Genomic DNA, 24,170 nt, shown 5'->3' with positions numbered 1-24,170 from the left:
TAGTAGTGACGTGATTACAAGAAGCGAGCAGAGTCGCAGAAGCCTATGGAAGGCCCTCCCATGGCGCGAATTTCTGCGTAAATGTCTCGAAGACTAGAATTTCACGCGTGAATGAAGTGTGTAAACTCAAAATGTTCAAGCGGCAAACTAGACGCGGTAGAATCAAATTATAATGCTATAATTTTGTACTACCGTAAAAAAAATCTGACAATGTAGGATATATCAACAGAACAGGGGATCGGCACAGAAAGGAATGATTACACAATGAGAATGGTTTGGCCCGGTGGTGGAAAGGCAGCAAAAGTTTTTTTAACCTGTTAAACAGCTCTCGCCAATGGCCATTATATTGTGGTGGTTGGGAACAGAATGAAATGTTTGTACAGTAAACGCACCTCAGTCTAATGATGTAAACAGGAGGAGAACTACTTTATAGTAAGTCATATAAATCACTTTTATGATGCCGTTTTGGTGCTTCATCATTTTGGAGATTGACAGTCCCAATTTAAATTCATTATATGAATAACAGTAGTCAGGATATTCTTCAAAATTAAATCTATCATGTTTTAATAATGCCTTGTTTTAATAATAAAAGAGTGGAAATGAAATGAGTGTCAGTGAACAATGACAGAAATTCATTTGGGGGAAAATTATTGTTTCTTTAACTAACTTATATTCCCAACAGAACACCGTGACCATACAAGTGTTGTACTTTTAATAAAGATGAAAGACGTGCAAGCAAGGTATTTTAATACAAGTCTTCTTAATTGTATAAAGGCTTAAAGCTATTCCCTTTAGTTCACTCAGATGAAAGTATCTTAATATTTAATAAATGCAAAATGTGTCAATCTATCCAGTACCAAAGACAGACATGTTTTAGATATGTACCATGAGGTTTTTTGAAGAACCAATCCAACTTATTTAAAAAGTCTATTATTGACCTGTTCATTCGGTATTCAGTTAAAAGGATCTTATTATGCCTTTTTACAAGGTCTTGATTTTTTGGTAGCTGTAGGCCAGGGGTCTTCAACCACTCTTAAAAATTTAAATATGATGCGGGTCAAACTTTTACCCCTATTTTTACCTTTTATTTTTTTTATTGTACCTATTATTATTATTATTATTATTATTTTTTTTTTTTATTATATATGTTATAACTTATGCTGTTTTTGTTACTTTTTGTCATAGGTCATATATTAAAAACATGCATTTTCAAAAAATATGCACACATCTTGTATCTAGTATTTGCCTTTTAAAACTCAAATTTTCTTTTTTTATATATATTTTAAAAACAATTGCAGTTTAACATTGCAAGAGCCAAAGAACATTGCACAAAAAAGTGAAAGTGTAAATAATCAACACATGTATTTTTTGTATTGTGTTTCTTTTGTTTATAACTGTTTAGCTATTCACAACATACACCCAGTCTTCTCCTAATGACTAAAATCGTTTTCTTTTTTTATATTTTAAAGATATATAGGCTAAACTGCCTTTCCATTGGACATTACAGTCAGAGTTCGCCCTCCTAGTGGCAGTCGTAATGAAATTTCAGTTTCATTGTAAATTCATGTCAACATAGGAAAAAAGCTCTCTACAGCGCAAGAGCTCTCAATCTACGAATTTATTTATACTTAATTATTCACTAACAGTAATCAGTCATTTTAAAGGACTCAAGTGTTACTGATAAAGTAAAAAAAAAAAGGATTAATAATTTTCACCTTGCACACAGTGTTTTCACTGGAACACACTGAAATACATCACTTCCGGCCACCGTGTCACATGCAAACAGTGCAGTGCGGTATAGTCGAACAAGTTTATATTATTTAATGCATCCAAAGCTCCAATTGGATTCAGAAATGTATGCACCCGCTGATGGTTGGCGCCCCACGCAGCCCCATTTCGACTCTCCTTCCAGTTTATTGGGCGCTATTTGTCATGTACATTGAAAAGGCGGCTTTAAAGTAACCACGCTGATTGTAAATCAGACAAAGTTCTTATTATATATATTTCAATGGTGATGTGATAAGCCATTAAATATTTTGATTCATACAAGCACACATTATCTGTGTATTACACAGAATAGCTTTTCCAGTAGATGATGAAGTCTTTGAAGAGATTATTAAGGCATATTGTTGATCACTACAGCATCAAAATGTACAGTTAGCGGCTGATCACACAGAATGCATTTTTAAAAATTTGAGGCTGACCGTACTGCCTTTTTTTGATTCGATTTCGGAAAAAGCAGTGCGCTGCACTTTTCTATATTGCTAGGCAACCACAGAGTCAGCTGTCCTGTCAGTCAAGTATTAAGCGTCACTGCTTTTGAAACTTTATTTTGCTGTTAACTGTTATATTAACAAACACTTTAAAAAGAGAATGCTTGCTTTGACCTTGATGGAGGGTGAGAGGTGCACAAACACAAAGTGACTGAGTGCAGTCCAAGCGACGGCATATTCACAACGTAAGGCCCACCTCTCCCCGCATTCGATTGGACAATAGAAAAATGCAAATGGCGTCAGAGTTTTCCGCTTTTCCACTCTAAGATGACTTTTTTCAACTTCAGGTGCTCACAGTGCTCCTGCAAAAACACGTGGCGTGGCAGGCGGCAAAACCGCAAGGTGTTCGTGCTCATTATACAGGTGCATCTAAAAAAAATGTATATCATGAAAAAGTACTTTATTTTTGTAGTTTAATTAAAAAAGCTAACTTTTTTTCGGTCTGTAAGCCGCGTTTTTTCATAACCTGGCTGGTGCTGCGCCTGTAAGTCAGTATGAATTAATTTTGACATTTATGAGGCAAGAGACAACATTACCGTCTACAGCCGCGAGAGCCCGCCATATGCTGCTCTTGTATTTATTTAATTCAGTGGATTCAGTAATGTGGCATGACAAGTATGCGAAGTTCACGCTAGTTGGCTTGTTCGGTTAATTTAGCCTATTCAACCTTCCATGTAAGTTCTGTATGCTATGGTTTATCGTTTAAATAACTGATAACATTACCTTTGACATACAGACATCTATTCAGCCTGCTGTTCTGTCTGCTATTGTTTAGTTGAATAACTTGCCTTTCCAGATTAAATGTCTGTTCTTTGGCTTGGATTTTGTGAAATAATTTTCTAAATAAACGCGACATATAATACACAGTGACTTTTATATGTTATTTCATCTTAATGACGCATTTTTGAATGATGTCCGGTGCGGTTTATAGTCCAGAAAGTACGGTATGCAAGATTCCTGGCACACAACGTGAAATATTTCAAGACATTTTTCGTTTTAATTTTGATGATTTAGACTTACAGCTAAAGAGTTTTTTTATATTTTCTCAAACATCACTCAAATAATGATTTACAAACAGATACTGTATGTTCCAGGTCTTCAAACTATTTACAATTATGCACTCAAAACTTTGTTGGGGCTCCTTTTGCACAAATTACTGCTTCCATGCAGTGTGGCGAAAGGAAATCAGCATCTCCAAAAAGCTTCCCGGTAAAAAGAAGCATAAAGTACTCTTAAGATCTCCTGGTAGATATCTGCATTAATCTTGGAAAGCTCAGTGGACCAACAGCAGATGACCACAAATCATCAAGCAAGTTGGATTCTGTGCCTCTCCACGTTTCCTCCAGACTCTGGGACCTTGATTTCAAAATGAAATGCAAAATTGACTTTCATCTGAGAAGAGGACTTTGGACCACTGAGCACCAGTCCAGTTATTTTTCTCCTTAGTCGAGATGAGTCGCTTCTGACGTTGTTTCTGGTTAGTGGCTTGGTTCTAGGAATGTGAGTTGTAGCCCATTTCCTTAAGACATCTGTCAGCTTCAGTCCACTCCTTATGATGCTCCCCCAAGTTCTTGTATCTGCTTTCTTAACAATCTTTTCAAGGCAGCGGTCATCTCATCTTTCTATGAATTTGTTTCCATACAGCACTCTGTGAAGAGCCAGCTCCTTGTGGAGGGGTGTCGATGATTGTCTTCTGGACATCTGTCAAGTCAGTAGTCTTCCCCATAATTGTAGTTGCATGTACTAAACTAAGCTAGGAGGTACCTGCTTTTTATACTCAAAAAGAATCAAGACAATCACGCTCAAAATGAAACATTCGAATATTTTGAGATTGAATTTTTATTTCCTTAAGTAAGTTGTAGTCATCAGAATTAAAACAAAAGGGGTCTTAAAATATTCCATGTTGTGTGAAAGGAATCTTGCATAAACTACAAAAAAATATAAATATAAATAAAGTATTTTTCCATGACATTCTCATTATTTGAGATGAGCTTGTAGAGTGGGTGTAATTAAATCTTTATAAACGGAACTACAAGCGATGAACTGAGACTAATAAAAGTAAGCCTGCCACTAAAAACTTAACTCAAAAAATCATCATTTACAGTATCCGTCTATGAAAGGTTGAACAATTAAGGTTTAGAATCCAGGTGGAAAACAGCGTCTCCTCAACAACACACTACAAAAGTAAACTTAACTAGGACACTTCCACCTTTTATTGTGCCTTACCCCCCAGTCACATTAGCTACAAGCGACAGAGACAGAGCGACAGGCTACCATTCATTTTCAATGAAAGTGGCCGTTTGCCAGCGACAAGCGACGAGCTCGCCGCTGCGTGAGCAAGGTGGGGCCAAAATAGACAAGCGGGCTATTTTATGCAAATGCTGAGCGATGCGACAAAGCGACTGCCAATCAGAGTGAAGGAGCAGCGTGACGTAGGTCTGTGGTCGAGTCTGAGAAAATAATTCAAGATGGCGGAAAATGCGTATTTATGTATATGCTGAATTTTTTATAGTGTTTTTAATACAAATTTATATATATCCTTATATGTATTTTTACTAAATTGACTTACTAATTTTCATTTCATGGGGCCTTTAACACAAGAATTGAAATTATTTACATTTGGCATTTCAGTTAACACGTTAACTCGTAACTTCATCGTGTCATTCCTGAAGGCTTGTCGGGATGATTTTAACTAAAGAATTTTGACAGCCCAAAGCTGCCTATAAAACAGGCCGGATGTGTACTACCTGTTGAGTACATCAGCTATATCGTAGGCTATATGAAAGTAGTTTCATACTGAAAGTAAACCTTGTAGCATGTACTGTATTAACACTAAGATACAGGTCCATTTACTCAGCATGAAGATGGAAACGACAACAAAGAAATGATAGACAATAAAAAAACAAGTAAACATGTAGGAATGAGTCACACAGGATAATACTATAACTATTATATGCTTTGTCTGCATTAATTTGTCATAAAATGTCATCTGAACTTTATAAAGTATCAAGTATAAACAAAACACAAAAATACACAATTATAACACTGTCACGTCTTTATTGAACACCGGTCCTGATGCAACAATGTGCCACAATGTGCTTAAGCTAACAACACGCAAACAGTTATAATCTTTCATGTCTTTATTGAACACATGCCCTTTAACATTCACAGTGCTCATCTTAAGTGAATCTCAACATACAGTCCCTGAAAAGGATTCAAATATGCAGAAGATGCTGGAAGAAAGAAGGATTTTCTTTAAGACCAGTGGTCAGTTTAATGGCTCAGATCAAACAAAGAACTTAGAAACAACTAAGTTATCGCAAAACATAAAAACAGTTGTGGGTCATCCAGGGAACATCAAGGTAGTCATTTACAAAGTTCACTTACTTTTCCGCATCACTGTGAATGAAGACATGAACGTTTATAACTGTTTGTGTGTTAGTGTAAATAGAAAATTGTTTATCATAATGAATGACGTCATCAAATTACTTTTTATGACCAATTAATGTATAAAACAAAGTAATTCCAAATGATTCACATCATTTGTCGTATCACTGTAGGCTATAGTTTGCACACTACATTATATATTATGTCTAAGGAAAATAAACCAACACTGATCTCAGCAAATGTGCAGTCGCGCCCCTGTGTGACGACAAGCCCCGGTCTATCCTACATCAAAGAACACCTGGATTTCGGTCTGACACGCACGCATATCACCCTTAATGTTGTTAAAACATAGGATGTCTTTCAGTCTTACACAATTTTAACAATAGTCTTTCATGGACGATACAATTTCATCTCCAGTATCAGCAACACGTACATCTCGTGAAGGTTGAGATGAGAGCATCACACTGATCTCAGTCATGAAAATGAGTCGCGAGCTCAACGACAAACACCGAACAGTGGAAAAATTGAAATGCCTAAAATGTTTGCCCAATATAACTAACACGGAAATTTTATAGTAAAACACTATAAACACTGTAAGAACATGAGAGCATGATATCAACTTAATGACAACAACAATCAATATAGTAAAAATCCGTTAACATCACTTCAGTCCTTCACATTAATGTTAGGAGAGTTTATTTCGTGTATATGTTTACGCGCCATATTCCTATGTTGTTATCATACACAATTCCTAGGCTACTAAACAACATAAGCAATCTACAAACGTTGCCTGACTGTAATTACTTAAATAAACACATTTATATCCGCTGACAGTAGTTTTCTCTTTCGTGTGTTGCTATAAATAAGGATTTGTTTTCTAATATTGTCCTGAATGACCTGCGATGCTCGACCACCTTGCGCTTTCTGCAGACGCGAGCATCAGTCTCTCTCACCGTCACGTTAACGCTGTCTGGATCCACATGTATCATCTTATATGATGATAAGAGTCAAAATAAAGCTATATGATAAAACCATATCAACTTACCTCGTGTTGTCCTCACGCGTGTGTTTAGAGCTTCAGCGCATTGAGTTTTGCAGGAGATCCGGGGGGCTGAGAGGAGATTGAAGAGATTTTTCCATTACGTCTCTTACATGTTACCCTGAGGGGAACACTGCAGCTCTCTCTACACATGGCAAAGTTTTCATTCATTCACAGAAAACAAATACCTGCCCTTCATCTACAGTACAGCACATATATTACCAAATAAGTGCCATTTACCGTCTCCACAGCCGCGTTATAGGCCCACTTATTAAATAAAAACTAAACAATAAACGAGTTTTATTTACATTTAAAATTGGTATACCTACACACTGAAAAATGATTTCTATTCACGTGGGTGTTCAATAAGTTTTTAAAAAACACAAAAGATAACATTAAAATAATACATTTTAAGTTATGTGGGAAACGTATTTTTATTTTATACTCACCAAAAAATCCTACTTTCGTTGAGCGTTATTCCGGTATCCTTAGCAACAAAACGACTTCGATTTTAAAGGCGCAGTCACACAGCAACACGTAAAGCTGTTCATTAAAAAGCTCGAACAAGTGAATGCGTGAATGTATTTATATTACATACAAAGTACAAACTTACAACTCTGCTAAAATAACAACATATCACCTGTGTATCATAAAACCATTCTGTAATGTGTTTTGGGCCGTATTTCAGTGGGTCTTCTGGTTCCCATCCACCAGATAACATCCCACCACACATTACCAGTAGAGACCATCAGAGACCATTATAGTTTCCATTAAACAAAATTCCCATTATAACCATTAAATCCATTAGAATTTCTGTGATGGTATCTATTGTTTTTCAAATACAAAGGTCACTTCTCTTAATGTTTATGAGCGCCATCATGGAAATGTAAGGTGGCCACTAACAGAATTTTTTTACTAATTTAACTACTTTATGGCCATTTTAACTTTTCTCTAAATTCTAACAGGCAAGAAATGCAACCCAGTTTTTTGGATATATGGTATATTTTTGTAATAAATTCATTTTTCATATTCTTTTACTAGGCTATATAATAATCATTATGTCAAAACATTATGTCATAAAATTACAGAAATAAATAAAAAAATCAATCATTAAAGATCATTAATTGTGGCTTTTTCTTTTTTGCATCCTATTAATAGTTTTGGGTTGTGTAAATAAGATCATTAATATACTTTATACAATATAACACCAGCGCTTGACCACATCATCTTAATTTAATGCTATGGAAATCATTTTCACTTGAAATGTACAGAATATAATATGAGGGACTTAATGAGACCATGTCTTTGCCTGAATAAAGTCCTGATCCCTTATGGAATGCAGTCACTGAACTGTGTGTGCTGGATTTTTTCTAGAATTAAAGCCTCAGATGTTTTTGAGAGCTAAGCGAGGTGTAAATCTACACAATAATATATACAGTAAATGGGTTGATTTAACCTTTAAAGCTAGCAGAATACACTTTCCATATCTTTGCAAAGCTTTCGATTAAACTCCACAGCATTTTCTTTGCCACCTCATGTCCAGTGTGAAATCTGAGTCCTGAAGCAAAACCAGCTGAGATCCACTGATCTAAACAGTTATTTTTTTCCAAGTGATTTATTTTTGGTTCTATTACTATGGATGTTCTGTATGTAAACAGCACATTGTGTTCGTCTTTAGTATCATTACACATTTATTTGCTCTTGGGTCATTTTACAGAAACGTCCACTTTTTGTATGTCAAGATGTCTTAAAATTGATTTCTTTTTCTAACATTTAAACTTAGACAACATTATTAGATTACTGTTTGACTATATAAATGACAGCTTAATGATTTTTTTGTGAGTGTGCATGTACTTAAAGACTGCATACACCATTTTTTGTCACTGGTGTTACCTTACTTCTTTAGCAATATTAAAGGTGTTTATGAAATACTATTTTTTCAGGTTTAAAGCTTAATTCTTAACTGTAGCATAATTCAATGCATTTAAGATTATCATCAGGTCACATCATGTGAATGATTTTATTTAATGTGAAAGAAAACACAGTAACACCAGTGACACAACAACCAAATCACCAGTCACTGGTGTTACTGATCTTCACTGGTGTTACCCATAAGGAAGGTAAGACCAGTGACAATTTTCATGAAAGCATTTTACAACATTTTAGAAAGTATCAAACCACATGTTGTCAATCATTGTATACTCACATAAAGTAGTTTAATCCATTTGTATTCTATTTTTTTTTTTTTGCAATTCCCAAACAATAAAGGAGGTCATACCAGTGACTTAAACTAAAAGCTTCATATGAAATCATGAGATAAATAATTTAGCATTTTGTTTTTTAATGTAATTTACATCATATACTTGTAGTTATGGACACATTATTGTATTTTAAATGAAAGAAAACACTGTTTTTTTAACTCAAAATAAAGCATTTTCCCTCTGTAAATGACTGTGGGGACGAGCACTTCTGTGGTGCTTGGAATTCTAATTAATTAATACAAATCAAATATTGCTACATTGATGGCTCAAGAAGGTGTAATTGTTCAAATAACATATCGTTTCATTTTCAAATATAAAAATTGTAACCCGAAAGTGTTTTTCAAGTGTAATATTTTTTGTAAAGGCTAGGGACAGAATTTCCGTAGAATGACCCTCTTACTGACAAATTTAACTTGATTTCTGTGGTCTTAATCCAAGAGTTTATTTTATACCCCCCCTCTACATACAATTAAAATGACATTTTTTTGAGGAAACTGTACAATACCCAACAGATAGACTAAATGAAGATTAAAAAGGTCTCATCCATGCGGGAGTAGTTGAATGATTAGCGATGGCTGAGCAGTGAAGATGGGCAAACTGAGTTTATAATGTGGATGTGAGGAGCAGATGGCTGACTGGCTGTGCTCTATGTTACTTCAGTGACTTCAGAAGGACTGGCTGGTGAGCTGACAGATGGCTGAAGGTTTGTTTAATATTCACTCAGACACAGTGGCAGCAAAAGACCAAGTCATCGCAATTCAAGGATGTCCCCTTTCAACTGACCAAATGACAGTCAACAGGGTCATTAAAACAAAACTGATGCCATTTTTCTCTCTCATGTATGAAGGTTGCATTGGTAAAAACACTTAAAAGACGACATATCATGAAAATCTGATTTTTTTCCATGTTTAAGTGCTATAATTGGGTCCCCACTGCTTCCATTAACAAGGCAAATTCTGACTCTACCATCTGAATGTCTCAACAGAAATCAAGACTTATCAGACCAGGCAACATTTTTCCAGTCTTCAACTGTCCAATTTTGGTGAGCTTGTGCAAATTGTAGCCTCTTTTTCCTATTTGTAGTGAAGATGAGTGGTACCTGGTGGGGTCTTCTGCTGTTGTAGCTCATCCGCCTCAAGGTTGTGCGTGTTGTGGCTTCACAAATGCTTTGCTGCATACCTCGGTTGTAACGAGTGGTTATTTCAGTTAAAGTTGCTCTTCTTTCAGCTTGAATCAGTCGGCTCATTCTCCTCTGACCTCTAGCATCAACAAGGCATTTTTTGTATACCCTAGAAATGGTTGGTCCCAGTAACTGAGCAGATTGTGAAATATTCAGACCGGCCCGTCTGGCACCAACAATCATGCCACGCTCAAAATTGCTTAAATCACCTTTCTTTTCCATTCTGACATTCAGTTTGGAGTTCAGTAGATTGTCTTGACCAGGACCACACCCCTTAATGCATTGAAGCAACTGCCATGTGATTGGTTGATTAGATAATTGCATTAATGAGAAATTGAACAGGTGTTCCTAATCATGCTTTAGGTGAGTGTATGTGAAGTTTTAGCTCAAAATATCATAAGCCGTTTCTCAATATGCGTTCTTGTCTGTACTTGCGTTCTTGCGGACTTGTGAAACGTCATCAGTCGCGGCCCAAGTACTGTTCCAATTCAAAGTTCGCATCAAGCCCAAGTTCACATAAAGTCCCCGGATGTGTTCTTGATTCGGCCATTTTATCGAGGATGCATCAGAGGAGACTTGTGTGGACTTATGACAGCGAAGTTTCCCAGAATGCATTTCGCGTCAGGAGTTCGTTCTTCCGAGTCTGAACTTGCAAGTTCGAACTACGAAGGACACAAGTCCGAGTTTGGCGTACTTGGTATTGAGAAACGGCTATTAAGTCTCGTGTTATGTCCCCTTTAAGATTATGCTCAATGCTGTTACCAATTTGAATTAATTTCCCAATTAATTTCCAAATATCAATTAATTCCTCAGCTTGAAATAAAATATAATTATATAATATACTCTATATATTAAGAATTTTCTTGTATTCGATGGCTTTTTTACAAACTACAAAAGGCGACCAGTTTCATGTAAAGACTCTTAAGTGTTTGTCACATCTATTGCAGGCAATGAGTTTGGTTATGGGTGAAGGACGACAGCATGCTGTGGTTTACTCCAGCACCTTTCAGATGAGCACAGGTGAAGCATTCAATTACACTGCGGGTGTGCATCTAAATCCAATCAAATCTGCTTCAGCATTATTTCTAACCAAAGCATACCTGAAAGCCAAAACAATGGCAGCCAAGCGCATGTTGAATAATTTCACAATAATGACTCTGTCATTCTGAACATAATATCTTATGACAAGTAATGAAAAATGAATAAATCAAGGCTCTTTCAATAAAGGTTTATTCATTTGAAAGCTTTATTCAGAGTTTTTCAACAGAACACCACGAATGTTCAGAAAGTACAGGTCAAGTCTAGTGGATCTGATTTACATCATATTGTTTGGTATCCTAACAGACTTCAATTGCTATAGTGATCTAAGTAATGAGTAAAGGGCATCACCAATATAAAGCCAAGAAGTAATAAGAAACCATTATAGTGAAGATGTGATGAAAATGAGCTGATGTTTTACTGTGATTGGTGTTGAAAGAGTGTGACATCACTAGGCTTCTGCAGTTGTGGGCAGAGCATTCACATACAGAGTTTTGGTGTTCAGTGTCTTCAGAGGAAAAGTCTCCGTCAATTCTGAAAACAAAGCAAAAGAAATTAGTTAAAATAGTTAAATATGCAAAAAAACCAAATGAACAGAACTGCGGAACGTTAAAAATGTAGATGACTATGGCTGATTATTGAAGGATTTATTAATTTGCTATATTATGATGCAAGCAAGATCATCAGATAGCTATGATGATGTTAGGATTTGTTGAGCCGTTTGTGAGGATGGAGCGATGTTGTAGTTTTTTTAAGTGAAAAAACTAGTGTATTAATGGCCCACCAATTAAGTCTCCACCAGTAGACGCTACGCTAGATGTTAAGCTCGTCACAACATGTTTTAGCCAATCATGGGTGTGGCACATCATTTCAAAATATGTTTGGTGCGTGACGTAAACTTATGTGCATCACACGCATCTAATGGGTTTATGATAAAAGAGACGCTCACGTTTGCCAGATACTCAATCTCATGTGTAATCTGAGTTTAGTGTTACAGTAAGTTAGTGTCTTGCGAGTATTTGTGAACGTGAGCGCCTCTTTTATCATAAACCCTTTCGACATGTGTGCAGCAGGCACGTATTTTGACATGACGCATGATGCACATGGTTCACATGACACAACAAACACACATTTTGACATGATGAGCAACACACGACACACACATTTTGAATTTGCACCCCTCGTAATGCAGGGTTTACACCAGACGTGGTAAGCGCGGTGCGGATGGCGCGTTCTGGCGAATTGAGCGTTGCCACGGGAAACGCACGAGTTGAAAAATCTGAACTTCGGCGGATTTCTGCACCGCATTAACCAATCATGACCTTGCTGTACTAGTGACGTGAATACAGGAAGCGAGCGGAGTGGCGGAGTCTTAGAGGAGTCTCAGAAGCCCCTCCCATGACGCAAATTTCCGCGTGAATGTCTCAAATAACTAGTATTTAACGCGGGAATGAAGCAAGTGAACTCAAACCTTCAAGTGTCCAACTACACACGAATAGTTTTTGCTGCTTCTACCGCGGCAGGTGGGAATGCACCATAAGAGATCTGTCTGTACAACTGCATTTATAATTGGTAGTAACGTGTGATCGAGCAGATCAGATCATCAGCCAATCAGGACTGTTTTTTCATAGCTTGTGAAAAATGTGCACAATGACTCAGACTAAATATTTGTTCAGGTTAACATCCAAAATAAGACATTAACATGATTTCGTTTAAATAAAATAAAGTAGTGCTAAACCAAAGCGCCACACCTGACAAAAACATTTGGTAGCTATTTTTTCCTAGTTTATAAAACATTAACCGTTTTACAAAACCAAAACTAGTGGCATCTGAATGCGGCCCCAGACTTGTGCATCTTTCTTCTACGATCCGCCAACACACACCGAGGGCCCTTTCTGACGGCGCACCAGATGCGGGGATGTTCAAAATAAAACACGCAAATTTTGAGAGGACAGGAAAGCGCTCTTTTTTGAACTTTCATTACTGAAGCACATTCTCTGGATCTGGTTTGTCGGCAAGTCGCAGGCCCAGCGGATCTCCCGCAAAATTTTCTAACCGTCCCCCGGGTCCCCAAACTCAATACAGCTCTCTAGTGCAGAGCCCTTTGAAGCAGCATTCAAACGGCAATTTGGACCTTAAACTGTTACATCTATTGAAGTGCACTAAATAAAGAAAAAAAATATTTTCGACTGAGAAAAAAAGACTTGAACATCTTTGATAAGGTGGGGGTAAATAAGTAATCATTAGGTTTTAGTTTTAATGTGAACTACTAGTGAACTAAGCTTGCTAGATAGTAACATTCAAGCTTAATTTTAGTTTGTTTATTGGGAAAATGAACTCTTATATTAAATTCAATTACATGTACAGCACCAGACACTAAGAAGCCACCAGTAATGCCCTTGCATTGTGAAGGAGACTTGTGTGGTTTGCTTTTAGAAAAATGTTGAAATCTATTCGGTCCATATTGTATTTTTTAACCCAACCTCGAGAGCCCAATTAGTCAGGTCTAATAAATGAGGGCTTATGGACTAAATCTTTTCCAATATTTGCAAGCGCTATTACGCATTCAAGTGCAATCAGGGCCTAAATCCAGCAATGCGTCAACATACACATCAATAATGCCAATGGCAACCTGCCTGCATTTCTTCATTTAGTTGTGTTATACCGTACAGTTATGGAGTATGTGTCACTGTATAATGCTGGATTGCAGTTAAATGACGTTCTAATGAAAATCAGGCTTGGCAAATCTTAACGGTCATCTTTCATTCTCATCTGATGTAAGTTCTTGGACTGTGTGCCCTCTTCAAGTAAAACCTTTAACAGGAGGTTCAAATCTCAGGTTTCCCATGATGAATCTAGGGCAATGGCTCTCGTCCTTACAGCCCCCGCTGTCCCAAGACAATATTCAAATGAAATTATTAATAAAAGCAACAACAAATATCATGTACAACAATGTAAGAGAAGGCAGTAGTCAAACATGCATCCCAAAATTTTGGATGGGAAATGTGATGTCATTTTTCTAATTACAGTATATGGTTTTGTTTTACAGAATTGGTTCATTTCAAAGAAAAGGGGTTTCAAAATAAAGAAACATCCAGTATATTTGAGTTACGACCCTGTCGTTAGTCCTCTTGACTTTTTGAAAGCTATATCTATCAGTGTGTGGTACAGTAGTCTTCACGTCACATTGGGAGCGGAAAGGAGTGTAATGGAAGTGCTGTTGTAACCCAGGCCACAGTTAATTGGTTAGGGATTATTTATTGCAGTCGCACCGATCCCAGCTGAAGGTCTGTGCTTTAGACTCTATCTAGAGATTAAGAGTGACGGTTTTCTCTAGCCGAAGACTGTAAGTACAAGTACACTGCGGGAAAATAAGCCTGTCCACCGCCTATAAAAACATGCCTGATGATTGATGGGTACAGTGTTTCGTCATTTCTCCTGAGCTTCTATCTCATATTAATAGTCTCTCTAGTTTAATAAGTTGTCCTTATCTAGAGTATTCAAAGGAGCTTGATGTACCTACACGAACACAATGTACTAGCTCAACGCTTAGAAAGCATTTCCCTAAACTAAGCAACAAAACCAACTAAACTTTGCTGTCACATTTTCTAATGAAATGGCATAGCTAAATTAAAGTTATTTATTTGAGCTATTTGCTCTTGTACAGAAACAATAAAGGTCAGTCAATAAGGTTACAGCAAACCCTTTGAAAAGCAAAGTATAAACAGCATTATTGAATGAGTACTGTAATTCAAGTTAACCGTAATAGTATGTTATCTAAATGTTTATATGGAAAAAGACACACGGGACACTTTAAGTGATAACTCAAATATACTGTATGTTTCTTTATTTTGAAACCCTTTACTTTGAAATGAACCAATTAAACAAAGAAAACCACATGATTTAAAAAATGACATCACATTTCCCATCCAAAATTTTAGGATGCATGTTTGACTACTGTCTTCTCTCACGTTTTTGTACATGATATATAAGATTATAATGCAGTGGTTCTTAAACTCGGGGCCGTGAGATGGTCCCAGGGGGGCACCAGTTTTTTATATTTTATTTATACAACAGTTCTTTCTGGTTCTCGAATCTGATTGGCTAAGAGCTATGCGATATTGTGCTAATATCGGCACTGTAACCGCTTCACCTTTCGTATCATTCCGCCACCTAGTGAATGGAGGTCCTAAGCAGGCTCATCTCTGAATGGAAAAACACAGACGTGCTGTTTTGAATCACCCTCCGTGTATCTCATTAGTTTACTAGCTCATAAATCAGTCTGTGAATCCCCAATCGGAAGTTATTATTGGATGTTACGTTAAAGTTAATGGGAGAAATGTCTTGTCACATCGTGTGGACGATTAACACTTGGACAGAGGAATATAAACACTCGTTTTTTTTCTGGAGCTATATCTCTTATCAGAACGCGAAAACACCGTGGAACTGCAGGTAAGCACCGCAGCTTTTAAATGTGGACATTGATCATTTACTTTATCGTGACGTGACTATTAAAACATGTTATGAGATATCGCCACTGGTATAACGTTATTTATAAGCAGTGTTAAATGTTCTGTGCGTTATTGGGATGGTGGGCATTTTGTACAAGCAGCATGCAAAAACATCTCTCTGACACTTATAAAAACCGTTTTATATAGTACTGACAAGAACAAATTTTTATAATAATAATCGAGTGCTCGTATCACGTTAAGAATAAATGAGAAAGCAATAGTAACGTTATACAAGTAGTTTTATTAACTTTTACCTCGCGCCAAAACAATAACAACACAAAAGACACTAAATATGAATTAAAAAACAAGTAATAGTTTGATCATGACACCAAATACTGCTGATTTGATCTCATTTTGACGATCATAAACAAACAAGGCCAACATGAGAGCCAGGGTATCTCCTTCAGAGATGTAGCCCAGAGAGGGCGGTGGTCAGCGGGGCGAGTGAACACTGATGTCCGCTCATGCTTTGGTTCTCATTCGTACCGAATCTCACTAAGCAAACGTTCAAACAGGCGCTATCTTTACTAATCGACTGCAGATTTAAATATAATACATATACATTCTCGACTGAACTAATCTTAAAACTACACTTTGTGACCAAGAAACGGTAATATAAAGTAACGGCTTTTCCGTCCATTGAGTTGTTATGAGCTTCAAAGCAGCCGAAAGTTTTACCTGTAATTCTGGCCGCCCTCAAATCCGTGGCGGAAGAAGTAGTTCTCAAACAAAGAGGCTTTTAAAATAACTCCGTTGTTGTTTTCTAGTTTTCGTTTTTCAAACGTGTGCCGTCGAACTGTTGTATAAAAGCAATATCGCTCTCGGAGTCGTGTGATATAGCTCTATATCATCACGGCTGTGATTGCCTCTGGCCTTATCACAGCCGTAATGATATAGAGCTATATCACACTCCTACTCGAGCGATATTGCTTAAAAATACATTAATTTATCATGAATCATGTGTGATTAAACCTCAGAAAAAAGGCTACTAACCAACAGGACTACATTGTATATTTTAATAAGCTTTGTTTAATTCAAATTTTACAATGGTTTATGTCATAAATGTTTTATGTCAAGAGGGCAGAAAAAGTTTCAGAAACCCTGTTATAATCCATTTATAAGGATAACAACATTTGCATACTATAACCAGTCCCTCCAGAAAAACGTGATTGTGCGATCGCGCGATATATTGCATAGTCAGCCAAAGTCCGCATATTAATGCGTGGCTGCATTTTTTTCCAAATACGACGCACTTTCACCGCATTAATTACATATTTCCGCGCACAAAATATGCGGGGCTTGCATGATTTCATAATCTCCGCATTTTCGTAGCAAAAAGTCACATATATATTAGCAGAAAGTTGAAAAATGTTGCATTTACTTCCCAAAAGCGCAGCCGTGTCCTCTATTGCCATGGGAACGTTATGAAGTGACGTGATTATGTGACGTGAACATCATTGCAGCTTTTGCAAGTTTCCGCAGTTTTTGCAAGTTCCGCAATTTTCGCAAATTCCCGCAATTCCATCGCATAAATTGCATAAATATCCTGCATATTCCATAGCATTTTTTAAGAAAACGTGCCGCAAAATCGAGGATTTTTACCCGCAACAATCACAAAAAAACTCCGCGTTTTTCTGGAAGGACTGTATAACAACATACTATACATTTTATAATTTTTCTGTAGTGTCAAAAATGGACATGTTTTGGAGGAAGGACATTTTGCAAGAACATACACAATTACACCAGAGCATGTATAAGAATATAAAAACAGGTTCTTTATTTAAGTAGTTAAATTACTTGAAGATATTTTCAGTTTACCTTCAGTAAGATCTTCGTTCATGTAAAGCTTCAGCTTCCTGCCCCTCAGGCCAAACACTCGTGCGGTTTCATGCAGGAGCTCAGGATACTGAAGACCGTTTTTACCCACTGGATTCATTAACAGAAGCGTCCCCACATCTCCAGACTGACATTCTAGAGGAATCACAAAACACTATATAAAATAACACAATAAAGCATTTCATTGTGTCTCCAATAATACGGCTGTCTTTACCATCATGCCAAACATTTTAATTAGCGGTTAACTCTAAATTGAATGTAGATGAAACAGAAACAAAGTGTTTGAACTATGCTGAACTGAAAAATCATACAGTAACCTTTAAGATGATAGTAAATGTCTGAGACAGATCTTTAAATATATTTTCATGTTCAAATCTATTAAAATGATCAAACTCAAAGCTGTGGTTATCTTTGGTATTCAAAAACAAACCTGCTGGACGGGTGTTCATAAGCTGGAGATTAACATATGGACACAGGAGAGAGTCGGAGCCAGTCACGACAGCAGGACTTAAACCGGATGTTACTGTCAGAGTTTTCCCATTCAGAGAAATCAGATCAGCATTAGCTGTAAGCTCTGAAACAGATCAACAAATACATTGGTAAATACAAGTACATCAGACACATTTCTAGCACCTTTAGATGCTCATTTCAAGAGAAGGGTAATGTTTTATAGGTTTAAATGAATAGTTAATGCATTCTCATGATGTTTTAAACTGTCATGCTATATCTATTCTGTGTAACACAAAATAAAAATATTTATGCTTTTCTATACAATGACACATCATAGTGACCATGTCTGAAAAGATCTACAAACAGCTACTATACTATAAAATACCCAAATAAAAGTAGTTTATATGACCTATGCACTACATTCCCTGTCTCGTAAAGTCATACAACAGCTTTTTCTTTACATTTATGAACTTTGGCAGATGTGTTCATCAAAAGCTCTCTGCCAAACCTTGTGTTAAATGAGTCCAAAATAAAATACTTTACTTACTCCACATGTGAGAATAAAAAATAGCATTAACGATATTCTTTAACTCTTTCCCAACCATTGACGAGTTAACTCGTCAATTAAGAGAAAACGCTTCCCCACCAATGACAAGTTTTTCTGGCAATCCATGTTTCCGCTGTAATCCACCAGGTGGCGCTAATGCCCAACTTATAAAACCCGGAAGCAACCTCTTGGTGCAAACAGTTTAAACTCTGTGTATGTTTTGACGCTATGAATCTGATCTTTATCAAATGTTTTTCACAAAAATGCAATTATCTCAGCTTTTTGCTCAAACTTTGGTCTTTTTGAAGAAACCTAAACATATTTGAGAAGTGATAAAAAGAGGTAACTAAAGACTAAACTAATGAAGGTAGGATGAAACATTTTTGTTTGAAAGCAGAAAGTCTGTTCTTTTATTTGATATATTGTTTGTAAATGCTGTCGCTGGCTGGCAACCTTTTTTTAAAATGCTGGCGGGGAAGAGTTAAAATCAAATATGGCACAGGTGTGATATCATGCCATTTGGTCACCCAATAGTATTTGATTTATGTCCAATCTGTGCCGTATTTGAATCAGGAGTCACATAATGATCAAATGATCAAAATTTTGATTCCATTCAGGAGTGAATAACAACCAAAATTTTGGTCTTGACATTTTCATTTTGGGTTCCAAAGAAATAAAATAACAGCATACAGGTCTAAAAGGACTTGGGTTAGTCAATATGACAGAATCGTCATTTCTGAGTGAACTGTTCCTTTAGTTTTCCTTTGAAACCGCTCCAAAAATATCTAGAAGACAGAGCAAGTGTGGGAAAAATGCAGATGTCACTGGTCTAAATTTAAGAGAACACACAATAAATACCACACACGCACACGCACAGACATAGAGAACTAAACACATGACTAAATAGTGACAGTATTTCAGTCAGTTCATGGACCAGTGATCTAATTGAAAACATACTCAACTGTTTCACCAAACTCCAAGCAAAGACAGATGGCCAAATAAATAATCTCTGGCACACAAGTGTTCACTGACCTAACCGAAACCAAGCTGTTATTCCTCATTAATGACAAAGGTGTCCAATCCGGCCCGCATGATCATTTATTTAAGCAATATCATGGCCTTGTGCCTATGGCCCAATTACAGCCGTGATGATATAAAGCTATACTACACGACTCCATGAGCAAAATTGCTTTTATACAACAGTTCAACGGCACAAGTTTGAAAAAACTTTTAAAAAGCCTCTTCGTTGGGGAACTACTTTCTTCCGCTACAGATTTGAAGGCCAGACTGACAGGTAACACTTTCGGCTGTTTGGTTTAAATATCATCATAATTTAATAGACGAAACAGCCGTTTCTCAATATTAACGTTTCGTGGTCATAAAGTGTAGTTTTGAGATTAGTTCAGTCAAGAATATATATGTATAATATTCCAATCTGCAGTCGATTAGTAAAGATAGCACCTCTTTGAACATTTGGTTAGAAAGATTCGAAGGTGAGATCCTGACGCGGCCAGCGGGTGCCAGTGTTCGCTCATCCCGCTGACCACAGCCTGATTATGGACACTTATTTACCGCTGGCTCTGATATATCTGTGTTTGATGGTCAAAAAAAGAGATTTTATTTATTTTGCGTTGATCAAACCAGCAGTATTTGAACTCATAAATCTATTACTTCTCACTTTTATTCGGATCTCGGCGCACGCTCTGCTGCGACGGCACACAGTCAGGATGTATGCTGTCCTGGACAACCTGACTGTGTGAAAACAATTATCCCTCTGGGGACAATAAAGAATCTAATCTAATCTAGTCTTTATGTTATGTGTTGACGCAAGGTTTCGGGTATCGTGTATGAAACGCCCATCAATCAGTTTCTGCCTTATGTTGCGTACAGACCGAATGCGAAACATCACATTCCTCGCTCTAGATTACTCGTGTGATTTAACTTTGCGTCATGCAAATCTTTCGTTTGAGTTGAATATTTTAAACTGGCGTGAACACGCATTTGAGGCGAATAGCACGTGTTTTCGCAGCATTTGCGCCACACACTTCGCGTCATTTGCCCCACGCAAGTTCGAATCTATTTGCGTCTTTGCATCAAAGTTGTATGTAATCTACGCCGCATTAATCCGCGATGGTGACACGAGGCGAACAGTTTCTAGTTCAAACACAGTTGCTGCATCCGAAACCGCCTACTTTATACTATATAGTACGCGAAAAGCAGTAGGCGAGGCGAGTAGTATGTCCAAATACATTATGCGAAAAGTACCCGGATGACCTACTACTTCCGGTTAGATTTTGAAGTGTACATACGATGGACACTTCACTATCCCATGATGCTGCGGTAGAGGTAGTTATCCAACGAAGAAGAAGAGGCATGCGGCTGTTTTCGCGCTAGAATGACATGACGTGATGACGACTTTGTTCACGTGATGTACCAACATGGCAGCTGTAGTACGTCCGAATCCCATTCATACTACCAGGATTCATACTATGCAGTACTTACTGTTTTAACGGCAAGTAAGTAGCTACTGTACAGTATGCGGTTTCGGACGCAGCCAGTTTCTTTTAAAAATCTTATCAGAAATAAACTACTCTAAAAGGACTGTTGTTGATTCTTTGTGGCATTTACCAAAAGTTACACTTGTTCCACGAAAAACTGTTTTTTATGTTGTTATTGTCTTTAGATAATACATTTTTAGTAAGTTTAGATATAAAATTGTGTTAAGAACGTCTCTGATATAAACAAGAAATGCTATGCATACAACAATAAATTGTATTATTTAAATATCAATACGATATTGGCGTCGGACACCCTGCTTTATAGATATTGGAATCAGTATTGGCCGTTGAAAAACATATCAGTCTTATGGGTTTTGCAGATAAAGAAGTAAAGTATCTTATTGGTGACTGACCGAAAAATCACATAGGGTAAATAACTGGATGACATTTGGCCAATTTAAGGTTGCTGGTATTTATAGCAAACATTTGAGAAAAGTACAAATACATAGCTATACCGTCTTTGTTTATATCTTTTCTTTGTTTGACATTTTCGAAAAAGTCATGAATCAAAATTCAAGTAAATTTTTTATATGAGGATGCCCTCAGGAACATTCTGAAATCTGGCTGGGATCATCAGGTTTACAATAACTTTGAATTCAATCCAGCTTGAGTGCATGTTGTCAATAAATCAATAGGGGGCAAATACCAAATACTAAAACCTTCTGAAATGGTGATTTATTAGCCAGGTCTTACCCGTCTTGCCATTAAATATGGCCACAGGAGCTCCGTTAAGTCCAAAAACGCTACAGCAAACAATCTTCAGCCGCTCCACGTCCAGTCGGTTATCACCCTTGGGATTCTCCAGCAGAACAACACCCTCTGAGAAAAAACATGAATGAAAAACAAATAAACACGGCTCGCTTTTAAAGCTCAACAATCGTGCACATTTGTTTAAAGCTCTGAGAGCCTGCGCCCATCCGACGACTTTACAAACAAAAACCCAATCGATGAAAATGAAATGTACGTCAATGTCTCCAACAATATTTGCCTGCAGAAAGGTCAAATGACATCACATCACGATAGGACTAAACCAAATTAAGCGAATGTGGCGGTTGTAAATAAGCGGTTGTATTTACATTTTGAAGCACGCTGGTAATTGTGTCTTCCTTTATCAAGCGTCAGATGTCACGTATGTTTGGGAGATCAAGCATACCTTGCTGTTTGTCCTTGAGAGTTATTTTCAGGTTGACGTAAGCACATGCAGCAGTGGTCAAAGGAGCCCTGGAGACGGCAGCACCTCTTACGATAGTTAAATCCAGATCTGAGCCTTTCAACTACCGTACAAGACAAACAGTTACAGAAAAAACCTAATTGTACTTGAACTGAAATATCTTTAAAAACCATGCAACGAGAATTCCTTAAACCAACAGCAAAATGTCTTTAAAAACATATTTGTGTGTCTAAAGTGAGTCACCTCAGTTTTCTCCTGAACAATCACAGTTTGACCCTTGGGCACTGGATAGGGTTTCAGTGGGGCCTTCGTAGTGGCCAAGATGAAGTCAGTGTGTGTTTGAATGACTTTATCCAGGTATCCACCGGCCGGCTCACTGCTGTAATACACTGTGATCTCATCCGATGGGACCAGATGACCCTGAGAACAGACATTTGCACATGTTTAAGAGCCTTTTCCCAACTTAAACATTCGCAAGATTTAATTAAAACAAGTTTGTTGTCATTTTAGTTGGCTTCAACACAATATGGGACGGCATTCACAGTCCATTTTGCTTCCCATATTGTCATGTATTTCAAAAAAAAGGAATGTTTCCAGAGGGAAAATCTTAAGACTGGAATTCCGTGCTTCCATTGGTAAATGGTGAAAAGTGGGCGGTACGTATAATGGGAACCAGACAGGACCTCCTAGTTTCCTTTCTGAAACATCAGCATGCTCTTTTGAGAAGGCTTGGTAACACTTACTGTCAGTGTTTGTTGATAAGTGTCAATTTCTGGCATTAAATTGCTGAAGCACTTGACAGATTGTGCTTATTATCCTGCATCCAAACAGCCTAGGATATATATCAGTATCAATACACAAACTTTCACTGTAAGGACAGTGTACAATAAAAGCAGGAATGTATATTAACTTCATGTGAACTGTAAAATGTGTCCCATTGATTCTACCTCCATTTTTACAGTAAAAAAATAAACCACAAGTGTACTGGGAAATGCCACCATGTGCTTATTTTCCCAAAGCAGAAGCAATAAGAAAGCATGTTGTGAAGATATTATCTCGGGAATTCTGTACCTTTGATTAATTAATAAAAACACAATGGCTTTTGCTTTTCCATAGACCCTGCTCGCATACTTGTGCACCCTGGTTACCAGCTTTCATTCGAGGATACGTAAAAAAAAATTAATTCCCTCCTATGGAAAATTCCCTGAGATTTTTTCAGACTTTCAATAAGAGTGGAATTCGGTCCTGGCAGGCGTCCATGCCCTCCCCCTTCAAATATACCCAACACCGCTTGTGGAATGGAAAAAAACATTTGTTTATTAAGAGAAAGAAGGGCAAAAAAGCGAAGGGGGTCTGAGGGAAGGAAATCCGTCTTACTTTCCTATTTCCACAGAACATCAAAGTGACGTTTGTCTTAAACTAGACGCTGGTAATTAAGCTTTATTATGGCAGCGCTGTAAGTCTGAACAATTGCCGGCACTCAGTGGAAAGATTTTCCGAATAGCATCTCTCTTGAGCATGGGAAAAACAAGTTAGCGCCCCCCGAGAGAGAGAGAGAGAAAGACAAACACACGATAGGAGGAGACATCTGAGGTGTGGAACCGGACCCGAGATATAGACGAGAGATCGTCGGCTGCTTTGATTCACTAAAAAACTGAGCGAGACACCACAAACACTTCACAGTTTTAGGGTGAAAATCTCAAAATCAGCCTGTCGTCCAATCTTTGGATTGCATAAAACTAAAATTTATCACAGTGCAAAGATACACCAACGTATTGGTCGCCAATATTTATTTATTTAAATCATATTGCATATATAGTCTCAGCGGTATAAACAATATAAACAAATGGTTTTCTTCCGGTAAACTTCAAGGTCCTTTTAGAGTAACATAGTTTATAACAAGCAAAATAAATAACCAG

The 24,170-nt window shown here is 37.2% G+C and overlaps 2 protein-coding genes across 10 annotated transcripts in view; both read right to left on the bottom strand.

The window, feature by feature from the left end:
• Positions 1 to 6,868, bottom strand: part of atp2b2 (ATPase plasma membrane Ca2+ transporting 2) — a 204,354-nt gene extending 197,486 nt beyond the window's left edge. For 5 of the 9 annotated variants that reach the window (XM_073875747.1, XM_073875752.1, XM_073875751.1 and 2 more), the window contains exon 1: positions 6,706 to 6,867. The gene's annotated coding sequence lies outside the window, so the exon portion shown is untranslated. Of the gene's footprint in view, positions 1 to 6,705 lie in introns of all 9 variants that reach the window. The other 4 variants (XM_073875756.1, XM_073875753.1, XM_073875757.1 and 1 more) reach the window with 2 other exon arrangements.
• A 4,494-nt stretch (positions 6,869 to 11,362) lies between these two features.
• The window catches only part of iars1 (isoleucyl-tRNA synthetase 1), an 88,818-nt gene continuing 76,010 nt past the window's right edge, over positions 11,363 to 24,170 (bottom strand). Inside the window, exons 29-34 of the mRNA XM_073875746.1 lie at positions 22,495 to 22,671; positions 22,234 to 22,354; positions 21,774 to 21,899; positions 17,956 to 18,099; positions 17,508 to 17,660; positions 11,363 to 11,712 (exon numbers count right to left, since the gene is read on the bottom strand). Of these exons, the coding sequence (XP_073731847.1) occupies positions 11,630 to 11,712; positions 17,508 to 17,660; positions 17,956 to 18,099; positions 21,774 to 21,899; positions 22,234 to 22,354; positions 22,495 to 22,671 (804 nt within the window). The 3' untranslated portion in view covers positions 11,363 to 11,629. The remainder of the gene's footprint in view (positions 11,713 to 17,507; positions 17,661 to 17,955; positions 18,100 to 21,773; positions 21,900 to 22,233; positions 22,355 to 22,494; positions 22,672 to 24,170) is intronic.

The sequence above is a fragment of the Misgurnus anguillicaudatus genome, chromosome 14 (genome assembly GCF_027580225.2).
Source record: "Misgurnus anguillicaudatus chromosome 14, ASM2758022v2, whole genome shotgun sequence".
Lineage (NCBI taxonomy): Eukaryota > Metazoa > Chordata > Actinopteri > Cypriniformes > Cobitidae > Misgurnus > Misgurnus anguillicaudatus.
The sequence above is the reverse complement of the archived record's forward strand: the minus strand, read 5'-3'. Positions and strand labels throughout refer to the sequence as shown.